The following is a 23803-nucleotide window of genomic DNA, read 5'->3' as shown; positions in this document are numbered from 1 at the left end:
CGCGCCTAATGTGAAGGGGGTATAAGCCAATCACACCTTAGGTTAGAAATTTTGTCTGTTAATCGAGCATTTTTACAGGTTTGCAATAGCATAACCTGTTTTATTTTTCTAGCACAAAATGGTATAGTATAATTTCGATAACCAGGTCTCAAAAACAAGCAGATGTATTTTTTTTCTTTACTCGCACGTAACTTGCTAGGTTGACACTAGTCTTTGAGGAAACAGTTTGCATTTTCACGAAAATATTGCTTTTTTAGCTCATTCTACAAAATGTCTTCTTATCCCAATATTTTTGCCGACTTTGGTGTCAATTTCAGGCGAAAACGGTGTCCTTCTCCCAAGAGCTGCCCATGTAGCAGTTTGGTGTCGATGTTATATGTAAAGGATAACTAGAGGAATGTTAATGAAGTGCTACAAAAACTGAAATCATCTGTTTATGTTTTTGCCAGAGACAGGATCACGGACAGCCGGATGACTGTGATCATTCCACACTTTGACTAGAATGCCGTTCTGAGGACACGTCAACAGAGAACCGACATGGTTAAAGAGACAGAAAATTCATTGCTCTCAAACAACAGGTACATATGGCAAGCTTAAAACCTATTTCAAGGAATCTTTAAATTTGTAAAGATGACACGTTTGTTTGTTTGTATATATTGATGCTTAATCTAAAAAAAAGTCACAGGCATCATAACATTTAGCTTGCATGAAGAAGCAAGAAACAAAAAAGGTTGGAGTCAGCCGAGACATGGAGTGAAGAAACCCTGGTATGTAATAATGTAGAAAAAAGAAAATCTTGTAGTTTTATTATTGTATTACACAGGGGCAAAGAAATAATTAACCCCATGTCGTAAGTAAAGATGGAGCATGATATTTGTCATATGAACATGATACAATGCAAGATATTGTGTCCTTGTTTTATCAATATTTATTTCTACCTCCCGAGTTTGAAGGGTCAGTATGAAAATTATCATTTTTGTAAAATGGGACCGGATTATTTAGAGTAGCTTTTTTTAAGGTGTAGTAAATCAAATTCATACATACATAAATTCCCAAAATATCGTTTGTAAACGCCGTCAAGCAATAATGATAGCAATATCTTGCAATTGCATGCAGCCAGTTCAGTTCAGATCATCCTCTTTTGAGAGGTGACACCATGCAGTCACTATGATGAAGTAGTACCTTATTCATAATCCAACTACCTAGCAACAGAAATCAATACTAACAGCAGGGAGTGATACTACCCTTTTTTTTAAATGTGTATATAAATACACAAATATACTATATTGTATCATAGAAACAAGTGCAGATTCAAACGCATGGAAATAACTAACGTCACGAATATTTGTAAGGCTTGGTGATAATTAAGCTGAAAAACACTTGTGCTTAATGTTGTTTTAAAGTATAATATACAAACCACGATGAGAAATGAATATTCAAAACACAAGACTGACCAAATGTTACACTCTCGCCAAACGAAAATATTTCACTACTTCGAAAAAAGCATTATTTGTGATAGGAGTAGGTGGAACTGGTTAGACTGGCTTATTTTTTACCTTCACCGTCGAGTAATACTTTTCTTAGGGAAAAAAACACACAATTTCTCTTTCTTGACTGAGGTTATGTTTGACCTCTAGAAATGCTTAATATCGATAAGAACGTCCACTTAATGCAATAGTGAAATGGTAGCCGTACTATAATAACAAATAAAAATGCCATCATCAGAACTGACAACATTGCGAAAAACGTTTTACTTATACGACTAAGAAAGAAGGTGACTGTATATCTATCAACAAGTTACTTTATACTGTGCAAATCTGTGGAACGCATGGCAGTAGAAATGAGTTATAAGCGTGAGAAGATTATTCCATAAAGAACAATTATGGTAATTGTATATTCTATTTCAGCTTTAGTTGAGGCACTTGGCCCATATCAACGGACAACAGATATACATGTATAGAAATAAAGACATACAAGACAAGAATATAGTCTCCAAGCAGACCCTACGGTGCCATAAAGATAGTATCAAAGCTGGCAAAGGAGTATAACCGGGCAAAAGGAGATAGCCGGTCAAAGGGAGTCAAACGGGCACCGGTGCCGGCTATACTCCTTTGCCAACTTTGATACTACATGTATCTTTAACCGTAGGGTCTGCTTGGAGACTACAAGAATACAAATACAGATTATACTGTAACAGTAAAAGAGTAGGATTGGCCAGGGTGTTTAAAGGTAAGGTTGACGTAGTGTCTCCAGAATGTGCTATTATCATCATTATTATCCTTATAATTATCCTTATAATTATCCTTATAATCATTATTATCATTATTATCATTATCAGTATTATCATCATTATCATTATCATTATCATCATTATTATCATTATCATCATTATCATCATTATCATTATCAACATTATCATCATCATTATCATCATTATCATTATCATCATTATTATCATCATCATTATCATTACCATTATCATCATTATCATTATCATCATTATTATCATTATCATCATTATCATCATTATCATCATTATCATTATCATCTTATTATTGAATGCATCTTAATTGGATAACCAGATACGACAAACGAATAAAAACGACTGATTATTCAATGTGACAAGGTTAATACATTATCGCTAATCTATGATATCCATTCAATTTTACATTTGGTCATTCTTAAAGAAGTTTTAAACGACGACAACAAGATGTGTACATTTTTTTTTGTGATACGTAAAAATATATCGATATCAGTGGACACAAGCTACAATTTCTTTATCAGTAGCAACATTAAAAAAAGGCTACATTAAATTTTTTTGTAGTTTTAAAAACGTGTGAGGAAAATTATGTATCTGTGATATGAAAACAGCAATAAAATTTGACTCACGCTCATTTTGTACGTTTATCATTTACTGTCTAGCAATAGTACATAGTTCAACAAAGTCCAGTCCATTTGGGTCGGTCACTGACAGAGATGCTCAGACATATTTTTTGAGGATCTGCATGCTCTTTTTTTTATGAATTAGTCTTTTTATTGTTTATAAACATCATAATTTTACAGAAAGAAAACCATGGCAAACATGCAGAAAAAATAAAGGCACATGTGTAACAACAAAACTGAAACTTAAAATCCAAGAACAAAAGAGTATGATCATGAAATGCCTTGAGTACCCCTATCACTGCACAGGAAAATAATGGAAATTAGCTAGATAGTACAATATGTAATTTACCCCACTTCTCAATGTGTTTCTGAATCTGCATGCTCTTTTACGTAAGGCCATGTCCGTTCTTTCTTGATCTGTTTTCGGTACCGCATTTTAACCAAGGTGCGAAATGTTTTCAGTCATTCGGCTGTCGACGTCCGTGGTCCCGTCCCTGTTAAACATATGAACAGCACGTTGTCAGTAAGTTGGCTACTACGAAGGTCTTAATTTGTTTTTGGTTGATGATATTCCCTACATTTAACCCGTCTTTTTGAAGCAGCACATTTTTTATAGTTTTTACTCAAACATTTATCAAACAACAACAATAACGACAACAGCGTGTTTTGCGCACGAAAATGTAATGATGAATATTAAATGTTATCTTAGAAACATTAAGAAAGATAGATAGATCTTCAATGATTTCCTTCTTTTGGAGCATTTCATCTACGTTCCTCCAGTAGTCCTTTGCAGATAACGTTGACACCAAACTGCCACATGTGTATACTAGTACTACACGCCACATGGGCAGCCCTTGAGAGAAGGATATGTTATGACCCCTGTGACTGTCTGGTGGATAAAAATTTGAAATTGCGGTTATTACTTTTCTGAAGCCTTGTTTTAGTGTGCTTTAACATGCTTTCCTGCAGCCCTGTAGCCCGACCTCTGTTCAGAATACAGCCCACCTTTCTTAGCCCTGTGGAAGCACCACGGTATTTCTGGGCGTGTAGTAGCGGTATTGTAGCAGCACCCCTTCGAACGGCACTGGTCAGAGGTGATCCCCGCCCAACCACACTCATGCCGCATGGCCGGCTCCACAAGGCATTCAGCATCTGTGATCAATTAGATCATAGAATCAGGGACAAACTTCACTATCGCCAAAAAGCAGTTAATCAAGCAACTGGATTCAGGAAATTTCCATACGAAGGCCCCGTTTTCTGTCACTGACGAAGATGTTGGATGCCATCTGAAAAGTCTGGCTGTTTCCAAATTCATATCCAGCTGCTTGAGTAACTGGATATGGAGGGAGATAGTCTTGCACATTCGAGATACTCATGATAACATGATGATGATGTTGGCTAGGTAGATGTTAAAAACACATATGTAAGATATATTTGACCACCTATAAGGCAAAAATGTTCAGACTTTGACATGGTATCAACCTTACCGTCAGGCCTAGCGGTGCGGCATAGTTTCCACTGTCCAACCTTTCGGTCAACATTTCTCCAGTCGGATTTGAGTCCAGCATAGTTGATGGGCAGTGGGTCAGGGTCCCTCCACAGCATAAACGGCAAGTTCTCATCACCCCTGCCAACTGCAATGGTTCCGTCTGAGGACCACATTATCCAGAAGGTTCTGTACTCAGTCTTGGAGACGATATCTACGAACGAACAAGAAATACCATGAGAAGGATGTACTACCAAGACTAAGAAGCGCAAACCGGTATCACGTTTAACGTATGCAAATAAACATACTTACTGGGTGTTTGGACATCAACATGGTTGTAGCCTTGCCTGCTGCGGCGAATGACAGATCGCATGTTATCCCAGCCACCGATGACAATTTCGTATATCTCGTCCAAGTCCTGGTCCTGGCGAGAGGACAGCGCCACGTGGACGTCACGTTCGGCCTTTACTTCAAACATGAAGGGTGGTCGCGTCAGCCGGGGCAGCCCCCAGCGGTATTTATCATACGTGAAGATGGGATCGTCCACGCTACAAACTGGTGGGATAAAACATATCTCTCGTCATTCGTTTACATACAGCGTCTTAAGAAGCGATTTTCATCCTCTTGAAATGACGTCGTAGTTCTGGGTGGCAACAACATTCTCACATTCTCACATGAAGAATGCGCCTTTTATGAAAACACTTGCGTTACTATATAATCAGAGCTCTGCAACAGACCTGAGTCAGCTTGCAGATATGCCCTATCTGACAGAGACTGCCATTCTCGTATAGGACTGTGTAGCCAGAGAGGACGCTGTAGGGCTGATATCAATTAGGATTTTGCCATGGTCAATATTGACCAAATGAGGCCATGTATATGTGGATATGTGGAGTTTGGTAGATACTATCTTTGTAAGTTATAGACGCAGGTAAAATTTACGAAATTCTGCAGGCAACGCTTCCTTTGTTGAAGACAGATCAAGAATCGTACATAAATATTTCTTTTTACTTAGTTTAAATTGTAACTTACTGATGCTGCAGCTCTTTCCCTTTAACGGAGAACGGCAAACACAGACAAACTCGCCGGCACGATCCAGACATGTCCCGGCATATGCACAGGGGTTAGGCTGACAGACACCAAGATCTGTGGAAATAAGCGAAATAAAAATAGAACCGGAATCCCTGTTTTCTTTTAATAGTTATGAAGAGGACTCTTGCGACTTCTTGTTGGAGAAGAATGTTAAACTTTGTGATTGGAACTGGGGTTGATAGCTTTATTCAACCTTGTTTTATTGTACTTAAATGGCATTATCAATGGGCAGGTTAAACTGTGGCATCCTGTACCATGAAAGGTATGACAGAAACTTACTTTCACTGCAGCCCAGAACCTCCGCCCTCATGCTGATGCTGCCTTGCCACGACTGAACCACGAAACGCACAAAACGGGCATCAATGGGGTAGTCCAACAGATTGGTCACAGGGGTGTTCGTGTCGGCATTGCCTGGAAAGACCTGGAAGGTAAACGTATATGTTTGAATTAGGAAGTGCTAAAAAATTATCAAAAAGTAATACTTCCAGCTGTGCCACTGTCTCCATCCAGTTGTAAACTATGATCTTATCATGCATGTTACAGCTGCCACTATTTGAAAAGTGTACAGCTTTGTTTTATTCTACCTAATATTTGTTAATTTTTGTGCTGTATAATATGTATGTGCATGTGATCACAATATCAGCCTATGCATGATATCGTTTTATCATGCTTTCACAAATCAACAAATAAAAAAAAAGTATCATCCAAGAAACCTTTTCTGAGCCATCTGTGTCAGCATACGGTTTCCAGTTAGTCCCCTCTGTACTGTACCGTAGTTTGTAGGAGGTCACCCCGCGGCCACCATTGTGGTATACGTAGTTGCGCATGCGCTCAATGATGGTCCCAGTAACGCGCTCCTTGCCACCCAAGTCAATCTGGAGGTTGATCAGAGAACGTAATTGAGATGCTATAAGAGCATATTGTATATCAACTTTCATGATGATATGTACTGAGATTGAAATTTAGCAGCGAAGTCATATGGTATACAATTCATAATATCGGTACAATCAGATTCATAATTTGGGTATAAAATTCATAATCAGGGTACGAGTTCATAGTTAGGGTATAAAACTTTTTTTACCAGATCTTAAAATGATGTTATCTGAAATGTCTGAATGTGTCTGAAAATTATATCTAGTTGCTTGAGTGTCAGCTTTTTGGCAGGTCTTGCTCTAAAGGCCATCAATTCTATACAATTAGATATAGAAGCTAATTTCCCATTGTCAAACATGTTTTGAATTAGCACAACGCCTAAGCAATGGCCTAGTGGGTAGAGTGTTCGCTTTGCATTCGGTAGGTCGTGAGTTCGATCCCCGGCCGAGTCATACCAAAGACTATAAAAATGGTACCTGCTGCTTTCTCTGCTTAGCACTCAGCATTCGGGAAAGAGAATGGAAGTTGAACACACACCACTACCAGTGGACTAGCCCCCTGCTGTAGTGATTGCGTTATGTGGTCCAGGACTAAGGAAACAGAGATGGGCACCGCCCTATGCGCCACCAGGCGCGGGAAGGGTTTAATCTTCTTCTTTTTTTTAACGACGCCTATACCTGCATCCATTCCCCGACGTTGTTAGTTTTTGCGGTCCAGGCCGCTCCAGCTTCTCCGTTCAATCTCCCGCGGTAAGGCTCGTGATCAGGGCCCATGTGTGAGGATGCGGTGATGCTGTCATCAGGGATTGCTCCTGACATCATCCCAAAGGGTTTACTGCAGGCTAGGGGATAGGAATTTATGTTTCAGCTGATGTGGTTGTTTTTTTTTAAATTTATAATCTTGTTGGGCCCTCCAGTTGTCAACAGCTGAGCTTTGCAAAAATGTATATGAATCAACATTAATTTAACCATTCATATAACATGAAATGGAAATAATCTGACATAGGGGTAATAAACTATCTGATCAACACAAAATTAAGCTTAACACTACCAAATCAAAATCAGTTAAATACAAGACTCATAGAAGAAAAGTCCCTTGTTCCCGCTACCGCGAAATTGAATCCCCGCGAACTTAAATGCATTTACAGTATATCAACACAGGATACTAGACTTGAAGAGGCTGTGCGAGGCACAATCTCAGAAGCAAATTCTGTACTATCTGCGTTCGCACAAATCTATGATACACCGAAAAGTAATTATCTCGAAGGAGGGGAGGGGGCTAAACTCCAAGCAGATCCTACAATGGCATAAGATACCAAACTGGCCAAGGAGTGTAGTCAGCCAAGAGGTGTCCATTTGCCAAGTAGCAAAACACACTCCTAAACCAGCTTCACTCCTCTGCCAGGTTTTGATACTATCATATGCTACCGTAGGATCTGCTTGGAGATTACAGGCGGCAACCCTCGTAAATATGGCAGAAAATACATACATGTTGACAACTGTACTAACCTGTGGAACAGCGGTAGGTAACCTGTACACCGCTACAGGGGTCACCAAAGAGACGATTACTTTCCAGGTTGCACTGCTCTAAGCCCTGACAGTTGCTCCATACGATAGACAGACTCTTCGCTGCTCGACAGTAAGTTTTCCCACAGTCGCCTGTACAGGGGCACACGGAGCGGGACGTACGGCCATAGTTGGCGTCATCTATCACAAGCGATTGCCCAGGTGGACAGGACAGCCGCAAGGTGTGGTCCTCGCAGGCGGTTTCTGTGAATATAATTATATACAGAATATAAGAAAAACAAAATAGCAGTTGTCAGAAACCCCCTCTTTAGATGATATTTTGCCAATAAAAAGAATTGACATCAATCCACACAGACCTTAATATATAATGCTCCTAATACTACAGGCCCATAGAACTTGATTGTGAGTCGACAGTCTCACCTTTCATTGCCGCTGTTATTTCCTGCCTTGTAATCGCCTCCATCTTGCTCAGTTTCATCTCTGTGGTATGGTGTATGAAAGGCTGCCAACACAAACATAGCGCAAGCTGATGAGAAGTCAAGAATATGGAATGCCGCCCTTAATTTTCCCAATCGATCCCACACTTAAAAAGTTTTTTTTTTTTTAAAACACTGGCGACGTGAGAATTAGTAAGAAGGTAATGGCGGAACGGTTTGGATTTATTCGTTGAAGTAGGTATTGAGAAGTCTTAACCGAAGTAAGTAGCTGGACTGGTTACCGTATAACTTTGTTCAAAAGTGTTGTAGTCTTCATTTGCTTGTCATCATTAGAAATCATGACTTAAAGTGCAAGTAATCATCACTGTCTTTTAACTATGATAAAAAAATATCTGTATTATGTTTTATTGACGTCATGCATGCTGTAAGGTGAGGTCAATTTACACGCTGTAATACAGTCTTGGACGAGGTATGTAGGCCCCCAGAGAGGCCGGTGAAGGAGCCTCTAACAACATCAATGCTTTGAATTAGCATGGATAGATACGGAGAAGGATGCAGTTTGAAATTTGTCAAAGACGTGTCATATCAAACGCATCACGGCCGAGGCTTTTCGTCTGTCTTACTACAACAAGCGCTCCACCAGCAGTAGCCGCGGGATCAAAGTACCAAAGTCGTACCTAGTACAATAGCTGCAGGTGAACAACGCACAGTTGAATCGCATACACTGTTCAAATAGCCAATTACAGATTCTCGTCATTAATTATTCAAATTAAGTCATAATTTGCTTAATCATCATGCTATTACGTATACATTTATCTAAATCACCTGCATGCTAAATATGATGGAAAGTCGTTCTCTGTTTTGCTATCCTCCTTAGAATTGTTAAGGGAACAATGCTCCGCAGAGCAAGCTGCTGGGGGTGGGGGTGGTGACCTACACAACTTCTTCCTCACATCAAAACAAGCTATTCCTTGCGATTCCTTGCGATGCGCGGTATAAGCGTGGTGCGTCGTAAGTCGGGGGAGAATCGGAAGCAATGGTTTAAATATATGCCGCCGTGGTCACAAAGCCCGTAGTGCATCGTACGATGAGGTCATAAGAGCGTACCTGTGTCAATCGCAGTAAATCATAGTAAATCGGGGGGGGGGGGGCGTCCTATGACGAAAAATAGAGCTGAAATGGATTTTGAACATGTTCAAAGTTTCTCCATCGTCGTACGATTTTTATTGCCCCCATACCAAACTTCTTTACGGCCATGTTTTTCTACTGATGAGGTTAAAGATTCATAAATTTTTAGCATGTTGTGATGGTTTCAGTTTTATTTCCCTGATGCTGTCGATGTTGACGAAAAGGGAAACTATATCAGTCGCAACTGTTCAGTGTCACGCACAGGTGATGCAGACAATTGCTTGATCGCTACACTGCTGCACGTGAGTTCATGATTAGATCACTCATCTCTCGTCGGTCTCGGGTCAGTTTACTTGACTTGACTTGTTTACCATCATCGTAATAACCATAGGGACAACTCGAACAGAATGACAGGCTCTATGAGTCGGAAATATATATGATATAATGCTTATGATATGATTTTTGTATGATGGCATTTTTCGTTGATAGCACATCATGATACGATCTTCGAAAAAGCCTGACTCGTAGAGCCGGCAAGCAGGCCGAGATAACCATACCAGTACTCGCGCTTGATTTGAACTTTTGCTTGTAATACTCATATTTTTATGGTCTCTTGTAATTCATTTTTACAGTTAAAGATATCATATGAAGGTATTCAACAGCTATTTCCACATTTTGTTGGTTAAAGAAGCGCAAAAGCGGTCAGGCGGCTAATCAGAAGAGACACAAGTGAGAAATCGTTCGACGCTGGAAAAAATTTGAACATTATCCGATGCGTTGCGATGGCTGATTTTGCTTACGATTTTGCTGCGATTTACTGCTCATCGTACGATATGCGAAATATGCCATCGCATGAAATCGTAAGCGCTTTGTGACCAGGGCTTTAGATAAAGACGGTATGAACGCGTTCTTTTCAACAAACTCAAAGGAGACACAACAAAGGCCGGGCGAGAAACCACGACTCTTTTTATGGCCATGTGACGGAGTCATCTGGAAGGATTTGAACTGGCCTGTTGATTTACAGTATGTAGTACAATTATCGTGCATGCAAATTGTGGTACTATTGCTTTCTCTCCCTGAACGTGCACGTGGGTCATGGACTGGTGGGCCTCTAACACCATATGACCACCGACAACACATTGGTGGGGAGGTAATGCGGTGGTGGTTGTTTTTTTTATTATTACATTAAAAAACGGGTTTTCGCGTTCCGACCAGGTACATGTACCATTCAAGGAAATAATAACGTATGGGCATACAACTAAGTTTCTGTATCAATTGTGAAGGTTCATCTTAAGTTACAGATAGCGATAAGTGTTATAGAGTTGCAGTACACGTATCAGAATGTAGTCGGCATGTTGTTGGCATTGATCTTGTAAGTTGTAGGCTCTGGTTATTTTATCAAATGAGAGTTTGAGGATTTATTTTTTTGTTTGATGCGTTATGTGATGATAATGATTTGTTGTTCCCTCTTTTTTCTTAGTACCGATCTTGTTGTGATTTGATTTGTTGCCAGTTTCTCAAAGTGATTTTTTCTTTGTTCGTTTATGCTTGTACATCCTTGTATGACGTGTTTATTTGTTTGAAAGTACGTTGTGCTGGCTGTTACTGGTTACTGTCACATAGGCCCTATTTACACGAGGCACTTTGAACGACGTACGCCATTTGTCCTTGGACAGTGGCCTAGGACAGTTTTTGTTTTACACACACCCCTGGTCTACCTGTACTTATCATACGCCCACTTAGCTACGCACGTAATTTATGTTTACATGAAGTTTTAGCTACTTGGCGTTATGTTCCGTCGGATTTTTTGGCCTTATCTTCATATAATATTCTCTCCTTTTTGACAAGACCGGAATCGATATTCCAGTAACGACCGGTTGTTTTTCATAAAAGGCAAAGCAATATGTTTCTCGGTAAACGGCAAGAAATGGCTTCAATGTATTTATGGCTATTCTATCTCTGTTCGCACAGGTAGCATGGCCACCCGCAGACTTCAGAAAGAATTCACTGCTCAGAGCATAAAGGTGAGGTAGACTAAGAACTCGTTACAGAGAAAGGACCCACAGCCAGGGACAATGTGAAAGATAATGTCTTATAGTGCAAAATATGAGCACCTGGAGACAAATAATAGTGTATTTGTCGTTAACTGTTAATCTGATGAAAAGCATTTGTATCATTGAAAACGTTTTTCTTGATGAATTGACAACATTCTATGAACTTTTCCTTTTACATTGAGGTCCTTTGTATTTTGTAAATGTACTCTGAAATATGACTCTGTTTATACAGAGGATGGGTATAGCTACAAAGAACATGTGTTACATGGGATCTGTTAATGGCATTGTTACATGTATGTCATTTTGTCTCTTTGTACCCACAGGTGAACTTCCCCCCGGCTCAGGCTACAGAAGAAATTCACTGGCTAACGCGGTCACGGAAGAATTGGGGCGTGCGCCGATATCACCAAAGGAAAACAAACAAAAAGCACAAAATAGTTCTAAAAGAAAAGAAACTAATACAATAAAATGAAGCAAAGGTCACACAAATGCGCATGATACAAAACACACGAATGAACAACAAAACAACACATCTATCACACAGTAAGACTATGCAAAAGAAAGGCCAGCATCATGTAGCCAATGTAGAAAAACTCGTTTGAACTATCTTCAAAAAGCTGCAACTGTGTATATTAACTACGCCCTATGCTATGCCCAAAGACTCAAATTACAGTTCCCAATGTTAGATGCAAACGCCGGTCCCGCAAGATGTTACCAAAAACGAATTCCCTAGGGAATGCGTGCGTGGAATATTTAGTATTCCTGGCAACTCAATCGCAGTACTATAAGAATGGCTCCGCCCCTGAGGCGTCGCCAAAAAGTAAGTCAAAGTTTCATGATGGTGAAAATGTCCTTTAATGCAATAAATTTCATTGTCATTTAAAGGGAATTATTTTGGTAAAATCAATACAAAATAGAACACAGTAGTCACCTTTACATGTTCGGTTGTCATCTCAGGCAGTGAGGTTGTCACATGCGCATCTGGCTGCAGAGTTGTCACATGTGGCAGTGTAGTTGTGACATCTGGTTGCACAGCTGTCACATGTGTCAGTGTAGTTGTCACATCTGGCAGTGAAGTTGCCACACCTGGTTGCACAGCTGTCATATGTGGCAGTGAAGTTGTCACATCTAGCTGCACAGTTGCCACATCTGGCTTCACAGTTGTCACATCTGGCTGCGCAGTTGTAAACTGCCATGACACTGTTGTGACACATGACAGCCTAGATGTGACAGCAGACTGCACATGCACAGTTGTCAAAGCTGGCGGTAAAGCTGTCACATCTGGCTTCGGCGTCGTTACATGTGGCAGCATGTCCTTGACCCCTGACAGCACAGGGGTGACATCCCACAGCACAGTTGTCATCTCTGATGGTCGAGAGATGTCCGTGACTGGAAACGACTCGGCTGCAGACGACGTTGCGTATGCTGTAGTCTTTACACAAAAGACAACCAGGCTTAAAATCCCCTTCAACAGTGTTGTACGTTACACAAACGTGATGAAGTAAAGCTGAATGGAGTATTGAAAATAAAGTTACATCATCTGATTAGTGGTAGCGCCCTCATATTAATGCTAGGAAAGGTATTAGAATAAATAAAAATATTCGAATTGTCTTTCCAGCTATATCCCACCCCCTGTCTCTCTCTCTCTCTCTCCTCTCTCTCCCTCTCCCCCCTCTCTCTCCCTCCCCCCCCCCCCCCCCTCTCTCTCTACCTGACTGACCGGGTAGACGTCTGCTTTGTTGTCCGGTATGACAATGAAGTTCGCAGCCAAACAAGCTCCAACACCAAACAAGGCCGTTATCATTACAGCAATGAGGATAGCACGGACTAGACAAGAACGAGATGTTGCACGTCGCCCGGCGTCTTCAGGGTCATCTGTGTGCAAACAAAGATTCATATGTTTCTCCATTTGTCACTTTGTTAGAAAAAACACGTCCCATGACAGGATAATAATACGTACAGTGGTTCCCTTTTTTCTCTTAAATTAGATATCTAATATCCTGATTTCGTATGAATCAAAAACAGTTAATTTCCGCCCGCAACGTCATAGTGAACATCACAGCCGGCTCGGTATCTGACACCGCGCGAGGTAAATCGGAAAAGTTGTTTTTTGAGAAGCAGAAAAGTAAACATGATCGCTTTGATTGTACGAGCAAACTTTTTTCGGTATACCAAAGTCCTAACTGACTGCCATATTTACTATGTTAACATGGGCCTTATTGCCTGGCGACAGGAATCAAGATTTGGAAGGATGGTTCGTAAAATTGGATGTTCATTAACATCAGAAGGGTGAATATGATGTAAAACGTACAATGCTTATTAGATTATACACATGGTGTTTGTTTGTCATCAGAAACTGATGTATGTTAGTGACATGAACGATCTTTAAATGTACATACTGAGTCTTCAATTCGTCTTTGCACCAAAAAAAGAATGATTCCACAATTTACCTCACGTAATATAAGGTCTGGTGAAACACATCTTCTATAATATACTGTACTATAATCCGTTTTAGCTAGTATAAGGGTGCATTTAGATTGGTTCAAAAAGTAAAGAAAAAATTGTACTCAAACCACCCAAGAGTATTTCGTAATAAATCACTAGGGATGTTTTAAGCTTTTATGTTTCAGAAGCAAAATGCTTGATTTTTGTGATCACAATTTTCCAAGCCGAAATTAGTCTCTGATGTGTGGCGTAATTAGAAATGTTAGAAAATTCAAAGGAGGTATTCCGCACTTCGGATGCTTTGTTCTGGGAAGGTTGCAAAACACTATGGCAATATTGACTATATTCATAATAAAATACAGACCTTCTTCTCAGACTAATCACATTTATGTGAAATCCCTGGGTGTATGTATACCATTTTATATGCTGGGTGTATACTAGCCCTTCCCAGCTCGGTATAAAGTGTGTTTCGTTCCTTAAGTATATCAAATTTTCTCCAACTGCAGCAAGCTCTTTCTGGTATACTTAGCCGATAGTATCGTTAAGTGGGAGTCATTCTAAGCCGATAGTATCGCATAAGAACGAGCCTTTCGACCGTCAACGGGAAGTTCTTAACGATAATATCGAAGTCAACGTAAGTCTGAAGAAGTCTCGCGCGGTGCGTGCCGGTATGGGACGGGGTCATCCCAGCTCCGGCAGTACCTCCTAGCTGGTGCGTCGGCCATTTTTGTACTCGCTGACAAAGGTTCGTCTTTAATATCTAACATTTGTTATGATTTACCCGTAATCTACACGGGGAGATGGCATATTTGTCTATCGTGTGTTTTCTGCCACCAACAAACCGCCAAGTGCGGCGCATGATATAACGTTCACCCTTAATGTTAACGTTTAACGTAAGTTACAGTATCACCTTGGTTTATACAAGGACGTTATACAATTCACACGGTGTGTGTATGAGACAGTTAAAATGACATTGAAATAAGCCCAGGTGTGGCCTGACAGGCTAGAATTGGGTGATAACTTAATTGGCCTCAGGTTTCATCTCCCTCTCTATTAGATTACATTCCAAAGTAAACGTTATATGTGCTAATTGCACACTGTCGGGTGTAAAGTTACCTTGACCGGTCTCACAAAGCGTTTCAAAAACAGAATTGCAAAATGATCATTATGCAAATAACATCTCCACTTCCCTGATTTTTTTTAAAAGTTGGATACGGTATGGAAAATTTATTCTCAAGGACTCACAGTCCTATGTCAACAGGTCTGGTGTATCTTGACTATAGCATAGAAACAACTTGTTTAAACACATACCAACGTGATGGTGATTATGTAGCTTTTAATTTTTGTTTGTTGTTGTCCTTGTATTATTGTGCTAGACACCAGCTTCATGGTGCTTGATTATACTCATATGCATCCTCTAGCCCCCAGACTATTATATATATAGAGGTTCATTTTATAACCTGCATGCTATGGTTCAAGTAACAATGTATTACTGACATACAACTGTTTGTTTGTTAGTCTCTTCTTCTGAACAAGGAGGTTTTATGTAATACCAGGCATTGTTCTGAAGATTGAAAGAAAGATTAAGAAGAATATTAAGTTTGTTTCTTTCTTAAGTTTGGTGAATGTGTATTGTATGAGAATAAATGTCTGTACCATTCTATAATTAAGGACTAATAACCCAGCCCAAGGTGTATATGGTGTCATAGTAACGCCTTGGCCTTTGCTATAACCACCAAATAAAACCACAGAGTGAGCGAAGCAAACAAGGTGGTTTGATGAGGTGTAGCTATTATCATATACCCGAAAATTGCAAACTCCTCTATGACGCATAGATCCGTTGGTACGTGTGAATTCCTTTGTCAAATTTCTGAGAATTTACATCTGTTGTTACACATGTTTGTAAGGAGACTCGGAGCCGCAGTTTGAATCAGAATCACTAGCTCCTGAGTTTGATACTCGCCATGCACGGCCCTGGGCATGACGGTGGAGTGACGCCCACCGAGCCTCTCGGCTAATCTGCATCTGCATAGGATACCCCCAAATGACCCCGCGAGGGGCAAAAGTAGGGGGGGGGGGAGCTGAGGCTCCCGGGTTAGGGCGGGCAGGCCGCCTGCCTGGCACGGAAGTGCTCAACGTTGGGAGCGCTTACAACCGTGCCAGGCAGGGCATTCCACTCGGGAATTGTGCGTGGGAAAAAAGAATGTTTGTAGATATCGGTGCGTGCAAATATGTGTTGATATTTGAAGTCGTGACTACCCCGGGTGCGCCCTTGGGCAGGCTTCAGAATATTGCTGGCGTCTATGTTAATATTATTGTTGACTACTTTATAGAAAAAGGTGAGGCGGGCGTTCCTCCTCCTTTAGGAGAGAGGGCGCCACTGCAGGTCTGAAAGCATTTGTGTCACGCTGCTAGTCTGCCGGTAGTCATTTAGGGTCACTCGGGCTGCCCTGCGCTGGACGGCCTCCACCGCCTGTATCCCTTTGTTGGTGTACGGGTCCCAGACGATGGCACTATATTCCAAGTGAGGCCGTACCAGCGCTTTGTAACAAGTGGCCTTGACCCTAGATGGACAATGGGTCAAGTTGCGCCGAATGACTCCTAGGACCTTACCAGCTTTGCTAGTGGCGTGGTTGATATGGGTGTCCCACCGCAAATCGTCGGACAGTTGTACTCCAAGATAGGGGTGGGACTTAACACCGGTAAGGGCTTCTCCACAGAGGGAGTACTGAGTTATGATGGGGTGCTTTTTACGGGTGATATGGAGGATGTGACATTTAGAGGGGTTGAACGACATGAGCCAACGATTTTGCCATTCTGTTAGCGCATCGAGGTCAGACTGCAGCCCTTGTGCGTCAGAAGGCTTGCTGATAGTTCGATAAATCAAGCAATCGTCAGCAAACAGTCGAACATGTGAGTCTACGGAATCGGGTAGGTCATTAATGTAGAGCAGGAATAGCAGAGGGCCTAACACAGTACCCTGCGGAACTCCAGAGGTGACCTTGACAGCTTTAGATGTTCCACCGTCAAAGACAACCCTCTGGGTTCTCTCCGTAAGGAAGGCCCTAAGCCAAGACTGAAGGAGGCCAGAAATACCATAGTGCTCGAGCTTGCTCAGCAGACGTTCGTGTGGCACGGTATCGAATGCTTTGCTAAAGTCAAGCACCGCGGCATCGACCTGTTTGTTCTGGTCCATGTTCTTGGCCAGGTCTTGGAGGGTAAGCACCAGCTGGCTCTCGCAGGACAGACCCTTCCTGAAGCCGTGTTGCGCAGGGGACAGAATGCCATGAGCGTCTAGATGTTTCATCATGTGGCTGTGCACGATGTGTTCGAGCACTTTACCACAGACCGATGTCAGAGACACCGGCCTATAGTTTGATGGCAAGGTTCTGTCCCCCTTTTTGAAGATTGGAGCGATGTTAGCTGTTCTCCAATCTTCAGGAACATCTCCCGTGGATATTGGCTGGGAGAATATGACCTGTAATATTGGCGCAATTTGTTCGGCTACGGTCTTCAGGAGGCGAGGTGGTAATCCGTCTGGTCCTGTGGCCTTGCTGGGGTTAAGACAGGAGAGCTGTTTGGCTACCCCCTCCACTGTGATGTTAAGGGAGGGGATAGTTGGAGCTTTGGGTTCGCCAAGGGTAGGAACGGTGGTCTTATCCTCCCTGGTAAACACTGACTCAAACTGGGCCCCCAGTGCATCAGCCTTTTCTTTGGGGTCAGATGTTAGCATCCCCTGATGTCTTAGGGCGGACGCACCAGTAGAGTCTTGTCTGATGGATTTGACATAGCTCCAAAAGGCCTTGGGATTATCCTCGATGTTAGACTCCAGGTAATTGGAGACATAATCCCTATGGGCCTTCCTAACTCTCTGCTTAACGCCCTTCCTACACCTCTTGAACTTTGCCCAGGCTTCATTGGAGTTGGATCTCCTAGCCTTGGAAAAAAGTTCAGACCGCTTACGCATAGCTTTGCGAATCTGGGGAGTTATCCAAGGTTTGTTGGATTGTGGCCTCACTTTTTTCCTGGGGACATGCTTATTGGCAGCACCACTAACGGCTGCCTTAAACAGCTCCCAGTTTTCTGAGGCAGTGTTGTGCTGGGCCTGGTCTGCAAACTCTCGACTGTATGTTGCCATATCCTGCTGGAGTGCATCGATGTTAGCTTTCCTCCACAGGTATATGAGCCGATCTTTTGAGTTTGATGTTTGGGGCTTTACTTGAACATCAATCAGCGGGATGTCATGATCGCTGAGACCTGGTAAGATTTTGACTCTCTCCACTAAGGTGGAATTTGTGGTGAGAAACAGATCCAGGGTGTTCGAAGTTTGCCCCACAGTACGAGTTGGTTCACAGACCATTTGTTCCAGACCACAGTCATTGGCAAGGCTGATGTAATTGCTAGTGAGAGTGGATGGATTGGAAGCGGTGGTATTAGCTTCAGGGTTCCAGGTCGCATCAAGCAGGTTGAAGTCACCTGCTAGCCAGATGTGGGCATTGTTGTTATTAGCCCGCTTTTGCAGCACTGATCTTTCTAGTGCTACAAAATCATCATGACCAGCTGAGGGGGGGCGATAGTAGGCCCCTATGTAGATGGACTTACTGTTAGCCAGATGGACCCGGACCCAGGTCAACTCGCAGGGACAGTCCGGGTCTGGGTGGTGGGTTGCTATGATGTTGTTCTTTACAGCAACAAGCACACCCCCTCCCCGGCCAGCTCTGTCTCTCCTGAACACATTGTACGTGTCCGGAAAGATTTCGCTGCTGCCCACTGACGAGTCCAGCCACGTCTCAGTGCCAACAACAATGTCTGGTTGCACAGCTTCGCAAAATGCATGCAGTTCAGGTACCTTATTGCGGATAGATTGAAAGTTGATCACACAGGTCCTGACTGGTTTGGTATGTGTGCGGTCGCGAGGCGGTGGAGTAATACCATATCCGATAGGCGAAGACGTAGCGATAGGCGAGCCGATAGATCTTGCTGGACTAGAACAGGTGCTGGTGTTAAAAGAAGAGAAACAATTAGAAGTTTCGAATACTGTAGTGTTGAAGAGGCTGGAGCTGAAGTTAGGTAGGCCGCAGGAGCAGCAAATCCAGGACACGTTAGGGTTGTTGATGGTATTATTGACCGGTGTTGACATACCCATGCAGTCAGTATGGTACCAGACATCACATGAGTCGCAACAGATGGCATGCCGGCCGTCCACCTTTTCCCACCTGACGGCTCGATGGCATACGCCGCAGGGGTACTTCGGTGCCCTAGGTCCCGGATTTAACTCCACATCTCCAGCCAGAAGGATTATCAGGGTGAGGCTGAACAGAGTGAATTTAGGTCTGCAGTGGGGTGCTAGTTTACCATTAGAGTTAATAAAGATAGAGACTAATGTTAACTTCAGGGGGTGATTGGCACATGTGTTGTCCAGCAGGGGAGTTAACGGGAATGGACTACAATCTGTCAAAAAGGGTGCACAAAACACCATATTTGGTGCTCCACTGCGTCAACATCTGCAAACTTGCCACTAAGACCCACAATTTTTTTTTTACACCTTTATTCAATACTTCCAACCAATATGGATTGCCTACTTCAAATATCTTGTGTAGAATTGATTTTTAAGCATGCTTTAAGCTTGGTATGGCCTGATTTTTGTGCCTGCCTTATATACATTAGCTTACACAACAGCCTAATCTTTCTGCTTTGTCACTCCTTGACTCAAAATAACAACTTAAAGAAATCCAATTGTAGTGGCTAATAGAGAAGACCTAAAAACTACCAAAATCTTAAGAGCATCTGATGTGTGGATGTATAATGTATTGGAATAGTAGTCATGTTCACTACTACTGTGTTCATCAGCCAGTGATATTATCCCTGCAATAACGTTAACAGTTACTGACTGTATCCTCACCTAAGTATATGTTAGGTGGGACATTTTGCCCTGTTCCTTTCCCTGGAAGAAAATTGGATTATTTCCATGTTACCATGTACAAAGTAGCCACAAACAACCATTTTTGTGATGAAAATCCCAAAAAAATTTTGGAAGGCTTCATAGGTCTACAAGTTTAAAAATAAAAGATGACATGTTCCTGAGCATATGTTTATTATATTTCTAAGCTATTCCATGATCAGATACTTAGGAGAAATATAGCAGCTTAACTATCTTGACAATTAAATTAAGAACAAGTGATTGTGTACATATTCAAGGCAAAAATTAGCTAATAGCAGTAAAGCGTTCAACATTAGCCTGCATGGAAATGAGTGCCAGATGATTAAATAACGTACACAATTTAAGGAACCCCATAACAGGTTTTAGGTAACCCAGTTGTATATTTTTGGAGCTGACAAAAGCCAGATGGATACATGTGCCAAAAAAAGAGTATGAAAAGCAAACTACTAATGTCTGAGTTTACAAGTTGTAAAGTGTGATGATTGTGGGAAATCTATAATGGCCAAGTAGAAATCATAAAAGCTTTGAACAGGAACACCTGATAAAATGTTTTGCATCACAGTGCCCCATACATTGATGGTTGTTCATGTTGCAAAAAGGAAATATGAATTAAGCACTACAAGATCATCTACAGTATAATTTTATTGCATGTGGCCTGTTTACATCCTTGCACAACTTTACATTAATGTTTTATAGGATGTTGTTGGGTGTTATAATGGATGTTAGACAGTATTCAAATGTAAAGTGACCTCTTTCACCTTCTGAACCTTCAGGTATGGGAAAGAGAAAGTTTGAGGGCATCAGTTGCTCCAGGCCAAGGACGCCTAGATTCCCGATAACTTCATGCCGCCTGGATGGCTCTAAGGAGCATGGCTTCGTCTACCTGCCTGGTTCAAGTTCTGTTGAGGTACCTGGAACTGGGCCATCTCAGCAGCCAGAAGCATACTTGCCACCACCTGCTGATCCGGTTTAGCTGGACCAACCTACAACTGCATCGGTCTCAGCAAATAGATATAGAGCAGAGAAAGAGAAAGAGCTGGCCAAGTGGGAGGAGCTGAGAGAGCGTCTCCTGGAAACAGCCACACAGATGGCGGCACCAGCCAGCTACTGTGTTCCATCTGCAGCAAAGAGGAAAGTTCCCCCATAAGCTGCGAGGAGTGTGGCCCAACTGTAACATATTGCCCGGAGTGCTGTGTGAAGTGTCACAGCACTCCATCTCATCACCCAAAGCAATGGCTGGTATGTACATGCCTTTTGAAACTGGATAAATCAAGATGGATTGAAACAGATATCTATTTGATACATATGTTTGACAAAAAATCAATTTGTGCTCATTTCAACTTAATTTGCATAGTCACTGATACTTACATGTATTTTCAAAATAAGAAAAGCATTATTTGATGTAAAGTACCATTATGATTCGTTTTTCTTTAGATTTAATTGTTACATCTTGCAGGTATGTTGCCATCAGTATTGATATGTATGTACTGTCATATAATGTTTTTGCTAACTACAAGTCATTACCAGTAACTATCCTAAGGGCTTGGAGTATGGATCTTTTGTTGTTAACTGTGCATTTGGGAACGCCCGGCCCTCTTTGAGATAACGTAATTCAAGTACAGCGTTATCAAATTTTGCTGGAATTTAAGGACAGCCTCAGCCTACCCAAAGTCGTAGTACACAACACCTGGTACACCACTGTGTTTAGAATATATATGTGACCATCCTTTTTGCATTTGTTGGCAAGAAACTGTCAAAGCTGGAAGACTGAGGAAAGACATTTTAGTTCTGACACCTCTACTAGTAACTTCTAAGCCTCATATTGAGAGTTATTGACTGAGAGTTTGCAAGAGTGATGTTTTTAAAATTTCCATAGGATGTTACCACATTAGTGGGTGAGAATGGGTACATAGAAATTTAAGATTTGCACAGCATACCATTTTATTTCTTATTCTACTATAGGAGGACTATTACCAGTATAAGGATTATTACCAGTATAAACCTTTTGAACCTACCACCCCTGAGAACATCATCCTAGAGAGACCAGACCACCAGGACTGCTAACAGACTACTGAAGCCCTTCAATGTTTTCGACAGCACAGGTGCAGCAAACAGTTTCATTTGCCTTAGAAGTTCAGTTTTTGGTACACTTCAATTTCACCATATGTGTAACTTTCAATTGATGCAGTCTGACTGAAAGGACATTCAATTTTTGGCCATGCCCTGGGGGCGAGCCAAATTGTCTATTATTGTATTCTGTCTGCAAAAATAATCTAGGAACTGTGAAATACATTTTACTTTTTTTGGTTACACGCAAAATTGCAAGCGCAAGGACATGTATGGATGTTGGGCAAGTTGGGCACCCAACACCATCCTGCCAGCAGATAATCTTGTACAATACTGAGAAGTATTTCAATATGTTTGCTTTCTTGGTACATATTCTTACACTACTCTTATGGGAATTCCAGTGGCACTGCCCAACACTACCTCTCTCAGGCTACCAAATCCAACATTACCTCCTTCATTGGAATTCCAACAATGCCTCTCTGGCCGGAATTCCAACATTGCCACTGGAATACCAACACTGCCACCATTTTATTTTTGGAAAATGAAAAAAAAATGGACATTTGAATCTGTCAGAAGCAACTAATGGAACTGGTGTGGCCTTATACTGCTATTTCTAATCTGATCTCTAAGAAGCAGGTGTGTAATTATCATGATTAAAACAAACCTCCAGACTAACGTTTTGACAAAAGTGTACTCGTGTGCCCTTAACCTAAAAGACTTACTAGTACGTGCAGCAACCAGCTAAGGCAATAACTTGATGTTATTATTGCAATATGAAAGCAATAGCAAAATCCGAGCTTTGGACATAATGTGACAATACAGTTTTGACACAGATGAGGGGATTTGGAGCATTTTCATCTAATAGATTTTTTACCTACAAACAGGTGAATTTTGATAGGCGCATTGGGTGTGCTTTATGGACATTATCATCAACAAAAAGTATAAATTTGTATGTGATATTAAGTTAGGCCAGGACTTCAGTCTAACCATGCATGTCCAAAGGTTAGGACTTTTTCCCATGCATTTCAAATGTCTATAACAGTGTAAAGAACTGTATGATGTCTTTTCCACAGCAAACCCATGTATTTTTCTGTGCTTATTCTATACCTAACCCTCATCTATTAATAAATATTTATACTTTTTCTAAATTGTTATTTTTTGACAAAACATTTTCTAAACAATAGGATGATGGGAATCTGATGGTGTCGCTTGATGCGAACTTCGGCCTTGTGCGAAAAAGGACCGCAGGTAGCAGTTCAAGAGCCCCGCTGCACAAGGACCTTTACTTCCTTGACGATGCCGCTGTACAGGACTTCATGTCCACCTACTCAGAGGACGTTAAACCAGATGAGGTGATTGTGATGTCTACCTGTTTCATGTGACATTGATGATGATGATGAATGGTTTATTGCTATTATAATGTTAGGGTAAAAAATAAACAAATGTTAGAAGTGGCTGTTATTATCCTTTCATGCTTGCATCTTCATGTTCAAGATTAATGGTATGAAAATTAATTAATATATGTTTTACATATGATGTAGCCAGTAATGCACCTTACACTTACTCTCCAAGCAGAGGTTAGGCTAAGGCTGTTTTCATAAGTCCTTTTTATCGGGCTTTCTATTTTGTATTTCATCTTGTTGTGTCCGGCCTAAGGTTTTGACACAGCAAGATTAAATACAAGATAGAAAGTCCGATAAAAACGACTAAAAAAACATTAAAAAACAGCCGGAGCCTAATCTCAGCTTGGAGAGTACCTTACACTATGCAGAACTGAAAAGACCATGTGCTGGTACAATTCATCATCAATTGGAGCTGTGCAGGTTATAATTGCTGACATGCCACTTACATTACTAAACCTGCAGTGGTCCACA

The 23803-nt window shown here is 41.4% G+C and overlaps 2 protein-coding genes across 2 annotated transcripts; both read right to left on the bottom strand.

Moving 5' to 3' along the window:
- Positions 1-3823: 3823 nt before the first annotated feature.
- Positions 3824-5511, bottom strand: LOC118430034 (C3 and PZP-like alpha-2-macroglobulin domain-containing protein 8). Its single transcript, XM_035840738.1, has 4 exons — positions 5399-5511; positions 4682-4924; positions 4371-4583; positions 3824-4035 (listed from the first exon to the last, which is right to left on the bottom strand). Exons 2-4 carry the CDS (start codon positions 4845-4847, stop codon positions 3824-3826), a joined length of 591 nt encoding a protein of 196 aa, XP_035696631.1. The 5' UTR covers positions 4848-4924; positions 5399-5511.
- Positions 5512-13341, bottom strand: LOC118430949. Its single transcript, XM_035841978.1, has 7 exons — positions 13197-13341; positions 12408-12908; positions 8278-8359; positions 7840-8100; positions 7009-7172; positions 6172-6333; positions 5512-5879 (listed from the first exon to the last, which is right to left on the bottom strand). Exons 1-7 carry the CDS (start codon positions 13278-13280, stop codon positions 5667-5669), a joined length of 1467 nt encoding a protein of 488 aa, XP_035697871.1. The 5' UTR covers positions 13281-13341; the 3' UTR covers positions 5512-5666.
- Between the last annotated feature and the right edge of the window lie 10462 nt (positions 13342-23803).

The sequence above is a fragment of the Branchiostoma floridae genome, chromosome 14 (genome assembly GCF_000003815.2).
Source record: "Branchiostoma floridae strain S238N-H82 chromosome 14, Bfl_VNyyK, whole genome shotgun sequence".
Classification (NCBI taxonomy): domain Eukaryota; kingdom Metazoa; phylum Chordata; class Leptocardii; order Amphioxiformes; family Branchiostomatidae; genus Branchiostoma; species Branchiostoma floridae.
Note: the sequence above shows the minus strand (reverse complement) of the source record. Positions and strands in the feature narration are given on the sequence as shown.